Source organism: Oncorhynchus nerka, linkage group LG26 (genome assembly GCF_034236695.1).
Source record: "Oncorhynchus nerka isolate Pitt River linkage group LG26, Oner_Uvic_2.0, whole genome shotgun sequence".
In the NCBI taxonomy this organism is placed as follows: Eukaryota; Metazoa; Chordata; class Actinopteri; order Salmoniformes; family Salmonidae; genus Oncorhynchus; species Oncorhynchus nerka.
Window position 1 is genome coordinate 30141811 of NC_088421.1, and position 13355 is coordinate 30155165.

General features: G+C 47.8%; 1 protein-coding gene across 1 annotated transcript; it reads right to left on the reverse strand.

Moving 5' to 3' along the window:
• Positions 1 to 329: 329 nt before the first annotated feature.
• On the reverse strand, positions 330 to 5428 carry LOC115119799 (voltage-dependent calcium channel gamma-2 subunit-like). The gene is made up of 2 exons (XM_065011023.1): positions 5287 to 5428; positions 330 to 1136 (listed from the first exon to the last, which is right to left on the reverse strand). Exons 1-2 carry the CDS (start codon positions 5372 to 5374, stop codon positions 604 to 606), a joined length of 621 nt encoding a protein of 206 aa, XP_064867095.1. The 5' UTR covers positions 5375 to 5428; the 3' UTR covers positions 330 to 603.
• Between the last annotated feature and the right edge of the window lie 7927 nt (positions 5429 to 13355).

Sequence of the window (13355 nt, forward strand, 5' to 3'; positions counted from 1 at the left end):
GTTTACTTGTTCGTTTTTTTGCTTCAGTAAAGTCTGTATCTCTTGATTATTAACTTAATAATTTATTTATAAATGTAATACACATATAGTACCTTTGTTAGAGTTTACAGACTGGGCTAATTCTTACGGAACCCCAAGCTGCAAAAATTCACAGTTTTAATACAGAAAAGAAATAAATGAATAAATGAACAAATCAGAGGCATATGGCAGGTGGTATGATGGGAAAGTACAGCAGCATGTTGCACCACCAAAACTGTGGAGCCAAACTGTCAAAACCGAAAGGTTATGAAATCATGAATCAAATTTAAATCAAAACCCTCCCTTTAAGTGATCCACCCTCATCACCCATCCCCACCCATTAAAATCACTCAGTCTCTAAGGACAATCTGCCCCATTCTCCCAGTACAACCATTTACTCCAAAGGAACCCAACAAACCCCTTTAGACTCTCTCAACAATGGTAGATGGAAAAATCATGCAGTTGAATGAAATAAAATCATCAATCTCTATAAAGATGGAAACTCATCCTGGCCTATGGTATATTAGAGACCTGGGTGGGGGCCTCCCTGCCTTCACTCCCCCGGGCTCTGCTCTCAGGGCTCCCTCATACTGGTGTGGTGCGGCGGTTGGCTGTGTTGGTGTTGGCCGAGTCTTTTTCCTTCTGAATACAGTTGTGGACCTGCAGGAAGGTATGGTCCCTCTCCGAGTTGTAGGTGGTGGTCGGCGTGCCCCCGGCCTTCAGGGTGTCCCGGGGCAGCGTGTACATGGAGATCTCTGTAGAGGGTAGCGCGCTGAAGCCCTTGAGGCCCACAGGCGAGGTGTCGCGGGAGTGCGAGGGGTCTGTGGACCGGGAGGAGGAGCGCGAGCGGCGTCGGTAGCGGTAACGGTAGGATGGGATGCGTGTGATGGCCGAGGCCTGGAGGTAGTCGGCAGCCCTGGCCCCTGCCCGGAGCTGCCGATGGCGGTCGATGAACATGTGGGCTGCCAGGACGCCCACCATCTCGGCCATTATGAAGGACAGGGCTCCGAAGTAGAAGGACCAGCCGTAGGAGTAGCTGTTCTTCTTCGAGTCGCTCTTAGAGGGGTCCCCTGCGTTGGCTGATATGTACACGATGATCCCGATGATGTTGCTCAGGCCTGGGGGTGAGAGAACAGAGGAATTATGCAATCGGTTAAGACAGGACATTTTCCTTTTCTAGGCATACCATATACGCAGTAGTCTGAGTGCATCTATCCACCACAGTGAATACGCTATTACCAAGACAAACCTTTTCAGACAAGTACCACGGACTCACCAAAGGATAATGTACATACATACTGTACTTCTCACTGTCAAAAATATGACTGAATACGAACCAGAAATATGACCCAAGCCAGAGCCTCTGCCCTTATAGCGTTTAAGAACAAAGACTGAGATCCTCAGTCAGATCAGTTGGAACAGCACATAACATGATCATTCATCTGATTCACATAGGGATCACATCCTATGATAGGTATAATAATCATATACTCATATGGAAGGAAAGCTAAGGCCAGCTTCTTCAGGCAGAAGTTTGCATCCTGTAGCTCCAACTCCAAAAAGTTCTGGGACACTGTGAAGTCCATGGAGAACAAGAGCACCTCCTCCCAGCTGCCCACTGCACTGAGGCTAGGTAACACGGTCTCCACCGATAAATCCACGATTATCGAAAGCTTCAATAAGCACTTCTCAACGGCTGGCCATGCCTTCCGCCTGGCTACTCCAACCTCGGCCAACAGCTCCGCCCCCCCCGCAGCTCCTCGCCCAAGCCTCTCCAGGTTCTCCTTTACCCAAATCCAGATAGCAGATGTTCTGAAAGAGCTGCAAAACCTAGACCCGTACAAATCAGCTGGGCTTGACAATCTGGACCCTCTATTTCTGAAACTATCTGCCGCCATTGTCGCAACCCCTATTACCAGCCTGTTCAACCTCTCTTTCATATCGTCTGAGATCCCCAAGGATTGAAAGCTGCCGCAGTCATCCCCTCTTCAAAGGGGGAGACACCCTGGACCCAAACTGCTATAGACCTATATCCATCCTGCCCTGCCTATCTAAGGTCTTCGAAAGCCAAGTCAACAAACAGGTCACTGACCATCTCGAATCCCACCGTACCTTCTCCGCTGTGCAATCTGGTTTCCGAGCCGGTCACGGGTGCACCTCAGCCACGCTCAAGGTACTAAACGATATCATAACCGCCATCGATAAAAGACAGTACTGTGCAGCCGTCTTCATCGACCTCGCCAAGGCTTTCGACTCTGTCAATCACCATATTCTGATCGGCAGACTCAATAGCCTCGGTTTCTCGGATGACTGCCTTGCCTGGTTCACCAATTACTTTGCAGACAGAGTTCCGTGTGTCAAATCGGAGGGCATGCTGTCCGGTCCTCTGGCAGTCTCTATGGGGGTGCCACAGGGTTCAATTCTCGGGCCGACTCTTTTCTCTGTATAAATCAATGATGTTGCTCTTGCTGCGGGCGATTCCCTGATCCACCTCTACGCAGACGACACCATTCTATATACTTTCGGCCCGTCATTGGACACTGTGCTATCTAACCTCCAAACGAGCTTCAATGCCATACAGCACTCCTTCCGTGGCCTCCAACTGCTCTTAAACGCGAGTAAAACCAAATGCATGCTTTTCAACCGATCGCTGCCTGCACCCGCATGCCCGACTAGCATCACCACCCTGGATGGTTCCGACCTTGAATATGTGGACATCTATAAGTACCTAGGTGTCTGGCTAGACTGCAAACTCTCCTTCCAGACTCACATCAAACATCTCCAATCGAAAATCAAATCAAGAGTCGGCTTTCTATTCCGCAACAAAGCCTCCTTCACTCACGCCCGCCAAGCTTACCCTAGTAAAACTGACTATCCTACCGATCCTCGATTTCGGCGATGTCATCTACAAAATGGCTTCCAACACTCTACTCAGCAAACTGGATGCAGTCTATCATAGTGTCATCCGTTTTGTCACCAAAGCACCTTATACCACCCACCACTGCGACTTGTATGCTCTAGTCGGCTGGCCCTCGCTACATATTCGTCGCCAGACCCACTGGCTCCAGGTCATCTACAAGTCCATGCTAGGTAAAGCTCCGCCTTATCTCAGTTCACTGGTCACGATGGCAACACCCATCCGTAGCACACGCTCCAGCAGGTGTATCTCACTGATCATCCCTAAAGCCAACACCTCATTTGGCAGCCTTTCGTTCCAGTACTCTGCTGCCTGTGACTGGAACGAACTGCAAAAATCGCTGAAGTTGGAGACTTTTATCTCCCTCACCAACTTCAAACATCAGCTATCCGAGCAGCTAACCGATCGCTGCAGCTGTACATAGTCTATTGGTAAATAGCCCACCCATTTTCACCTACCTCATTCCCATACTGTTTTTATACTGTTTTTTTATTTATTTATTTATTTACTTTTCTGCTCTTTTGCACACCAATATCTCTACCTGTACATGACCATCTGATCATTTATCACCCCAGTGTTAATCTGCAAAATTGTATTATTCGCCTACCTCCTCATGCCTTTTGCACACATTGTATATAGACTGCCCATTTTTTTTCTACTGTGTTATTGACTTGTTAATTGTTTACTCCATGTGTAACTCTGTGTTGTCTGTTCACACTGCTATGCTTTATCTTGGCCAGGTCGCAGTTGCAAATGAGAACTTGTTCTCAACTAGCCTACCTGGTTAAATAAAGGTGAAATAAAAAATAAAAAATATACACTGAGTGTACAAAACATTAGGAACACCTTCTCTTTCCATGACATAGACTGACCAGGTGAATCCAGGTGAAAGATATGATCCCTTATTGATGTCACTTGTTAAATCCACTTCAGTCAGTGTAGATGAAGGAGAGGAGTCAGTTTAAAGAAGCATTTTTAAGCCTTGAGACAGTTTAGACATGGATTGTGTATGTGTGCCATTCAGAGGGTGAATGGGAAAGACAATATACTGAAGTACCTTTGAATGGGGTACAGTAGTAGGTGCCAGGCACACCGGTTTGAGTGTTTCAAGAGCTACAACGCTGCTGGGTTTTTCACACTCCACAGTTTCCTCTGTGTATCAATAATGGTCCATCACCCAAGGGACCAGCCAACATGACAGAACTGTGGGACTCACTGGAGCCAACATGGGCCAGAATTCCTGTAGGGCACTTTTGACATCTTGTAAAGTCCATGCCCCATCAAATTGAGGCTGTTCTGATGTTTAGGTCTAATGTTTTGTACACTCAGTGTATATATATCTACTTTAACTGTCGAGTTTAGTCACGGAGAGAGAGAAGTGTGTGACTTAGTAGAGCTGGGATGATGGATCATTGGGAAAGTATGTCAGGGACACCATATTTTTAGAGTTGAATCCCAATGGGTAGCTTCTAGCCCAGCACCCAGATCAGGAGAAAATAAGTGGATAAAGAGGGAAGAATGGAGTGCGTGACTTGTGGCTGCTGCTGAGTGGAGGCTGAGAGCTGACTGAGGAGTTGCAGTACTGGGGATGACCAGCAGAGAGAGAGAGACTGCTTGTGCACTGCACCTTAGCTGGATTAGTCAACAGTCTCTTCTTTGCTGGACTTACATCCATCTGCACAACTGTTCACTTCACTTCCTTTCTCTCTTCCTCTCTGTCTTCCTCTCTCTCTTCCTTTCTCTCTTCCTCTCTCTCTTCATCTCTCTTTCTTCCTCTCTCTCTTCCTTTCTCCCTTCCTCTCTCTCTTCCTCTCTCTCTTTCTTTCTCCCTTCACCTCTTTCTTCCTCTCTCTCTTCCTTTCTCTCTTCCTCTCTCTCTTCCTCTCTCTCTTCCTCTCTCTCTTCATTTCTCCCATCCCCTCTTTCTTCCTCTCTTTCTTCTTCTCTCTTTTCCTCTCTCTTTCTTTCTTTCTTCCACTCTCTCTTCCTCTCTCTCTTCCTCTTCCTCTTCCTCTCTCTCTTAATTTCTCTCTTCCCCTCTTTCTTCCTCTCTCTCTTCCTCTCTCTCTTCCTCTTTTTCTTCTCCTCTCTTTTCCTCTCTCTTCCTTTCTCCCTTCCCCTCTTTCTTCCTCTCTCTCTTCCTTTCTCTCTTCCCCTCTTTCTTCCCCTCTTCCTCTTCCTCTCTCTCTTCCTTTCTCCCTTCCCCTCTTTCTTCCTCTCTCTCTTCCTTTCTCTCTTCCCCTCTTTCTTCCCCTCTTCCTCTTCCTCTCTCTTCCTCTCTCTCTTCCTTTCTCTCTTCCCCTCTTTCTTCCCCTCTATCTCTTCCTCTCTCTCTCCCTCTCTTGACTCACCTGCAGACACAAAGAAGATCCCTGCGCTGAGGATGATGTTGTGGCGTGACTTGTAGAACTCGCTGGCAGCTATACACAGGCCTCCCATGAAGAGCAGGATGACACTGAGGATGGGGAAGATGCTGGAAGCTCGCACCGCACCTGAGAACAGATAGAGGACAGGAGAGGAGGAAAATAAAAGAGAGGAGGGGGGGGGGGTTACATAGGGATAGAGAAGAAGAGAGAGATAGATTAAATAAAATGGTAAATATAGAGAGATAGATAGGTTAAATAAAATGGTAAATATAGAGAGAGAGATAGGTTAAATAAAGTGGTAAATATAGAGAGAGAGATAGGTGAGGAAGAATAAGAGTGGGGAACAGTGAAAAATGAGGGAGAGAGAAGAGAGAATGTAAATTAGACTCCCAACATCAGCTCCCTATCTGAGCCACATCATAATCAACAATCCATCAGCGCTGTGAAAGTCTTGATCAACACCAGCCAGTGAGTGTATCCCCTCAGTGAGCCTCTGTTACCCAACTTAATGTAATCACACCACCTGACTACACACAACACAACACTCAAATTAGCACACACAGCTCCCCAGATTGGAGCGTTGCATTACGCCATGTCATGTAGTGCAAATGACATGAACTCCACCAAAGCTCCAGGGGCTGTCACGCCCTGGCCATAGAGAGGCTTTTATTCTCTATTTTGGTTAGGCCAGGGTGTGACTAGGGTGGGCGTTCTATGTTCTTTTTTCTATGTTTTTGTATTTCTTTGTTTTTGGCCGGGTATGGTTCTCAATCAGGGACAGCTGTCTATCGTTGTCTCTGATTGGGAACCATACTTAGGGAGCTCTTGCACACATGGGTTTTGTGGGTAGTTGTTTTCTGTATTGTTAGTTTCCTTACAGAACTGTTTATTTTCCTCTTTGTTATTTTTTGTTCTAGTGTTCTGATTTTAATAAAATATCATGAACATGTCTCACGCTGCGCCTTGGTCCAGTCATTCACAGGAAGAGGATCGTTACAGGGGCCTAGCCTGTTGGGTGATGGGGGGGCGAAGCTCTTCAAACCAAGCTCACGTCCTTGGCTGATACTGGTACGGATGCCAGAACAAGAACTGAAGGGTTGAGGTACTGATGACAGGGCTAGAACTGAAGGGTTGAGGTACTGATGACAGGGCAAGAACTGAAGGGTTGATGTACTGATGACAGGGCAAGAACTGAAGGGTTGAGGTACTGATGACAGGGCAAGAACTGAAGGGTTGAGGTACTGATAACAGGGCTATAACTGAAGGGTTGAGGTACTGATGACAGGGCTATAACTGAAGGGTTGAGGTACTGATGACAGAGCTAGAACTGAAGGGTTGAGGTACTGATGACAGGGCAAGAACTGAATGGTTGAGGTACTGATGACACAGCTAGAACTGAAGGGTTGAGGTACTGATGACACAGCTGTAACTGAAGGGTTGAGGTACTGATGACACAGCTATAACTGAAGGGTTGAGGTACTGATGACACAGCTAGAACTGAAGGGTTGAGGTACTGATGACACAGCTATAACTGAAGGGTTGAGGTACTGATGACACAGATATAACTGAAGGGTTGAGGAACTGATGACAGGGTAAGAACTGAAGGGTTGAGGTACTGATAACAGGGCAAGAACTGAAGGGTTGAGGTACTGATAACAGGGCAAGAACTGAAGGGTTGAGGTACTGATGACAGGGCAAGAACTGAAGAGTTGAGGTACTGATGACAGTGCAAGAACTGAAGGGTTGATGTACAGATGACAGGGTAAGAACTGAAGGGTTGAGGTACTGATGACAGGGAAAGAACTGAAGGGTTGAGGTACTGATAACAGGGCTAGAACTGAAGGGTTGAAGTACTGATGACAGGGCTATAACTGAAGGGTTGAGGTACTGATGACAAGGCAAGAACTGAAGGGTTGAGGTACTGATGACAGGGAAAGAACTGAAGGGTTGAGGTACTGATAACAGGGCTAGAACTGAAGGGTTGAAGTACTGATGACAGGGCTATAACTGAAGGGTTGAGGTACTGATGACAAGGCAAGAACTGAAGGGTTGAGGTACTGATGACAGGGCAAGAACTGAAGGGTTGAGGTACTGATGACAGGGCAAGAACTGAAGGGTTGAGGTACTGATAACAGGGCTAGAACTGAAGGGTTGAGGTACTGATGACAGGGCAAGAACTGAAGGGTTGAGGTACTGATGACAGGGCTAGAACTGAAGGGTTGAGGTACTGATGACAGGGCAAGAACTGAAGGGTTGAGGTACTGATGACAGGGAAAGAACTGAAGGGTTGAGGTACTGATAACAGGGCTAGAACTGAAGGATTGAAGTACTGATGACAGGGCTATAACTGAAGGGTTGAGGTACTGATGACAAGGCAAGAACTGAAGGGTTGAGGTACTGATGACATGGCAAGAACTGAAGGGTTGAGGTACTGATAACAGGGCTAGAACTGAAGGGTTGAGGTACTGATGACAGGGCTATAACTGAAGGGTTGAGGTACTGATGACAGGGCAAGAACTGAAGGGTTGAGGTACTGATAACAGGGCTAGAACTGAAGGGTTGAGATACTGATGACAGGGCAAGAACTGAAGGGTTGAGGTACTGATGACAGGGAAAGAACTGAAGGGTTGAGGTACTGATGACACAGCTATAACTGAAGGGCTGAGGTACTGATGACACAGCTATAACTGAAGGGTTGAGGTACTGATGACACAGCTATAACTGAAGGGTTGAGGTACTGATGACACAGCTATAACTGAAGGGTTGAGGTACTGATGACACAGCTATAACTGAAGGATTGAGGTACTGATGACACAACTAGAACTGAAGGGTTGAGGTACTGATGACACAGCTATAACTGAAGGGTTGAGGTACTGATGACAGGGCAAGAACTGAATGGTTGAGGTACTGATGACAGGGAAAGAACTGAAGGGTTGAGGTACTGATGACACAGCTATAACTGAAGGGTTGAGGTACTGATGACACAGCTATAACTGAAGGGTTGAGGTACTGATGACACAGCTAGAACTGAAGGGTTGAGGTACTGATGACACAGCTATAACTGAAGGGTTGAGGTACTGATGACACAGCTATAACTGAAGGGCTGAGGTACTGATGACACAGCTATAACTGAAGGGTTGAGGTACTGATGACACAGCTAGAACTGAAGGGTTGAGGTACTGATGACACAGCTATAACTGAAGGGTTGAGGTACTGATGACACAGCTAGAACTGAAGGGTTGAGGTACTGATGACACAGCTAGAACTGAAGGGTTGAGGTACTGATGACACAGCTATAACTGAAGGGTTGAGGTACTGATGACAGGGCAAGAACTGAATGGTTGAGGTACTGATGACAGGGAAAGAACTGAAGGGTTGAGGTACTGATGACACAGCTATAACTGAAGGGTTGAGGTACTGATGACACAGCTATAACTGAAGGGTTGAGGTACTGATGACACAGCTATAACTGAAGGGTTGAGGTACTGATGACAGGGATATAACTGAAGGGTTGAGGTACTGATGACAAGGCAAGAACTGAAGGGTTGAGGTACTGATGACACAGCTATAACTGAAGGGTTGAGGTACTGATGACAGGGCAAGAACTGAATGGTTGAGGTACTGATGACAGGGAAAGAACTGAAGGGTTGAGGTACTGATGACACAGCTATAACTGAAGGGTTGAGGTACTGATGACACAGCTATAACTGAAGGGTTGAGGTACTGATGACACAGCTAGAACTGAAGGGTTGAGGTACTGATGACACAGCTATAACTGAAGGGTTGAGGTACTGATGACACAGCTATAACTGAAGGGCTGAGGTACTGATGACACAGCTATAACTGAAGGGTTGAGGTACTGATGACACAGCTAGAACTGAAGGGTTGAGGTACTGATGACACAGCTATAACTGAAGGGTTGAGGTACTGATGACACAGCTATAACTGAAGGGTTGAGGTACTGATGACACAGCTATAACTGAAGGGTTGAGGTACTGATGACACAGCTATAACTGAAGGGTTGAGGTACTGATGACACAGCTATAACTGAAGGGTTGAGGTACTGATGACACAGCTATAACTGAAGGGTTGAGGTACTGATGACACAGCTATAACTGAAGGGTTGAGGTACTGAGGAGCATTAAGGTGTTGAGGATGGAACTCACAAGTGAGACTGAATGTGGTGCTGAGGTCAATACTTCAACCTCCTCAGGTCACCCGTGCCCATCCTTCCTTCCTTCTTCCTTATGCCTCCCTCCTCTCTCACTCCCCCATCCTTCCTTCCTTCTTCCTTATGCCTCCCTCCTCTCTCGCTCCCCCATCATTCCTTCCTTCTTCCTTATGCCTCCCTCCTCTCTCGCTCCCCCATCCTTCCTTCCTTCTTCCTTATGCCTCCCTCCTCTCTCACTCCCCCATCCTCCCTCTCCTCATATTCTCTTTCTCCTGTTTAACATGCACACTTAAACTTTCATCAGGCTGGTCACATTTTTTCCACCAGTTTTTCACTACTTCACCTTGCCTCTCCGCGCGGCTGCCACCTCAGCACTTTCCCCAGCTTCTCCCCAAAATGCTGATGCTGTCGCCAGGGCTGGGTTGCTGCGCACTGAACTCTGCCGCCTGCACCTCCGCGGGGACCCGGGGCTCCTGGCGGCCCAACTGCCTTCCCTGCCTACCTGCTGCCCGCCTCCGTCCCTTCCCCTCTCATCCTTCCCCTATGCCCTAACGCCACATCACACATCACACAGCCTCCAATCCCCTCCATGCACGGTAGGGGAGAGGAGAACCACGGTGAGCCCACAGGCACCCTGGGAGATGGCAGTAGCAGCAGCAGGCCGACAGCTGAGGAGGACTGGGCCAAGTGGTGGCCACGGCTGGCTGGGTCACCATCACTCACTCACCCTCCACTGGGCCCACAACAGTAACTACAGTAAGACTGGAGACAGGAGAGACTGAGAAGGCCCTGTAGGGTACTGAGGATGGATGTTCATCAAGACTGTATTGATACTGTATGTGGTTGTGGAGTTATGTATTACTCGTAGGAAGTGTAATTTGTGTGTATTGCCATTATTAGTTGAAGTGCTGTATCTCTTTCTTCATCTCGCTCTCTCTCTCTCTCTCTCTCTCCCTCTCTCTCTCTCTCTCTCTCTCTCTCTCTCTCTCCCTCTCTCTCTCTCTCTCCCTCTCTTACCCTCTCTCTCTCTCTCTCTCTCTCTCTCTCTCCCTCTCTTACCCTCACTCTCTCTCGCTCTCTCTCTCTCTCTCTCTCTCTCTCTCTCTCCCTCTCTTACCCTCTCTCTCTCTCTCTCTCTCTCGCTCTCTCTCTCTCTCTCTCCCTCTCTTACCCTCTCCCGCTCTCTCTCTTTCCCCTTCTTTCTCTCTCTCCATCCCTTCATCCTCCTCCTCTCCCTGTCCTTGGAGCAGAGGGAGTAGTGGGGTGTAGAGTTACAGGTGGCGTGGTGATTAAATATGAAGTTGTCCTGGGAGTTGACCCTGCTCTTTTCCCCCCTTCTCACACCTCCCCCTCCTCCCTCCAATCCGGCTCACGTTAACCCTGGAGATATTAAAATGGCCAGTCACTCTACATTACCTGGGAGAGGGCAGAGGGGCTCTTTCTCATCCATCAGCTTCATTTCCACCGACAAAAGAGGGATAAAGGGCCAGACAAATTGTATTGATTGTTGACAGAGAGAGTTTTTAATACTGCAGCTCTCAAGGTGACGCCAATGTGAAGGAAAGCTCAGAGAGAGAGAGACTCTCTCGCTCAGAGAGAGAGAGAGAGAGAGAGAGAGTGAGAGAGAGAGAGAGAGTGAGAGAGAGAGAGAGAGAGAGAGAGAGAGAGACGAAGTGAGAAAGAGAGACAGAGAGATAGAAGCCAGCTCAGTGGTTGCTGGGAAAGTTTGCCACGTTGCGTAAAAAAAACTGCATATTAGGCTGAGTTGAATAATTTAGCTCTTTGGTATGTTCAGCTATCATTTGGGCCTTGTTAAAAATGTCATTCTTTATTAAATACATTGCTACATTTAATGTGCTTTGAGTCAAAGATTTAAGAATCACTTACTGGACTGAGAAGCAGCTGGACTCCCAGGCAGAACTCCCTAGGTTATGACCGCAGGGGGAAATCTTGAAAGCAACAATAGTATAGATTTTCGATGGGGAGCTTTTCAAGGGCAAGAGAATGGTATCAGTCAGCCCAGAGTGCCTATGTATTCTCTTTATATTACCCACCATGCTTAGCAGCGCACTCCAAAGTGCACTGACCTTCACAGTAACCTCCCAGCATGCTGTGCCTTCCCGTTTACTGCCCCAAGTGCCCCTGGGTTTGGCTGAGCACGCTCTACCTCCGAAACGAAGAAAGGCTGGGGTCCCTGCAGATTTCTTACGCCAGAACTCACTCTATTTTACTATAATGTTGAATATGTGGGTGAAGTGTTCGCTTAGTGGATGTATGAAATTCAGACAGGCGTTTCTATGATGGCTCCTGTTCCTTCGTTCCAGTGAGGGCATGAGTGAGGGCTGGAGATGGAAATTCTCGGAGGGAGACGGAGAGATAACTATGCCCCAAGGCAGTGAGTGCTACTACCTCCACCCAGGGAAAAATACCTCAGTGTTGCCAAATATAGGAAGTTTCACATCTTCTTTGGTTCTTTTAAGCGTCTGTCAGGGGTTTGGCTCCTGCCTGGAGGGGTGTGTTTTAACATGGCAGATAACCTGCGGGACGCTGGACAGACAGACCGTGTTCTCCAGCTGAGTATAGGATTGATTATCACAGTAAGTGAAGGTTCCTCTCCACAGTCATGCCAGTGTGATGTGTGGCTAACAGTGGGCTTTAGTGGACAGTAGTAAGATTTGTGTGAATGAGAGTAGATGGATTTCGGATTGAGAAACAGCAGTTGTGTTTGAACAGCTCAATTCAGAGCATAACTTCTGATAAGCTTTCCCTAAACTTCCCAGGTGTAATGAAACACATACAGTACACTCACTGTAACACTCACTGTAACACTCACTGTAACAGCTCAACATAATCTATGAACCAACAACACACCGTATGCCGACTAAGTGTCCTGTGATTAGTTATCCTACTGTGGCAGGTACTGTAATATCCCATTATCTGAGTAGGACATTATTCTGACTTTGGGCTGCTGGGAGGTGGACTATGGACCCTGTCCTGGGAGGTGGCTTTGGGGAGTCTCTTGTCTCTCAGAAATCTATCAAGCTGGAAAACAATGACCCTGTCTAAATGAAAGCGTTGACCTCTCTGCTGATAGCCAGAGACAGTGACGACCTCGGTCACGTCTTGTGTTTCTGAAGTCCCTCTTGGCGACGCGGCACATGAAAGGCGGAGCGCTAATCGAGAATGCGCTCTGGAGCCCTGTGATTATCAGCCAGGTCACCGTTTTGATTTGGGTCGAGGTCACTATCACAAAGAGCCTCGCCAGGGCCCACTTCTGTCTGTGTGGGTCGCCTGGGACCTATTTGGGGAGAGGCATCTCTGCCTCCTCACCTCGTCCCCTCTCTGTGTTCTCGCTAAGCCCAAAGCGTTACCCGTCAGACTGGTTATTAAAGTAGTGACACACAGCAGCCCTATGCTATCCTGTCCTTTATCAGCTCCACTACCACATACCCTCCATCCTGTCTCATTAGACAGACAGAAAGCAGTCCTGCCTGGGATGGATGTGTCCCTGTCCCTGCCTGTCATTGGTCCTATTAGGATGGATGTGTCCCTGTCCCTGCCTGTCATTGCTCCTATTAGGATGGATGTGTCCCTGTCCCTGCCTGTCATTGGTCCTATTAGGATGGATGTGTCCCTGTCCCTGCCTGTCATTGGTCCTATTAGGATGGATGTGTCCCTGTCCCTGCCTGTCATTGGTCCTATTAGGATGGATGTGTCCCTGTCCCTGCCTGTCATTGGTCCTATTAGGATGGATGTGTCCCTGTCCCTGCCTGTCATTGGTCCTATTAGGATGGATGTGTCCCTGTCCCTGCCTGTCATTGCTCCTATTAGGATGGATGTGTCCCTGTCCCTGCCTGTCATTGCTCCTATTAGGATGGGAAAG

Bases quoted from the DNA above. Each gene is read 5' to 3' on its own strand.
- LOC115119799 (XM_065011023.1), bottom strand. From the start codon at position 5,374: ATGGGAGGCCTGTGTATAGCTGCCAGCGAGTTCTACAAGTCACGCCAC. The intron at 1,137-5,286 runs GTGAGTCAAGAG...TCTCACCCCCAG, and splicing joins GATCTTCTTTGTGTCTGCAG to GCCTGAGCAACATCATCGGG.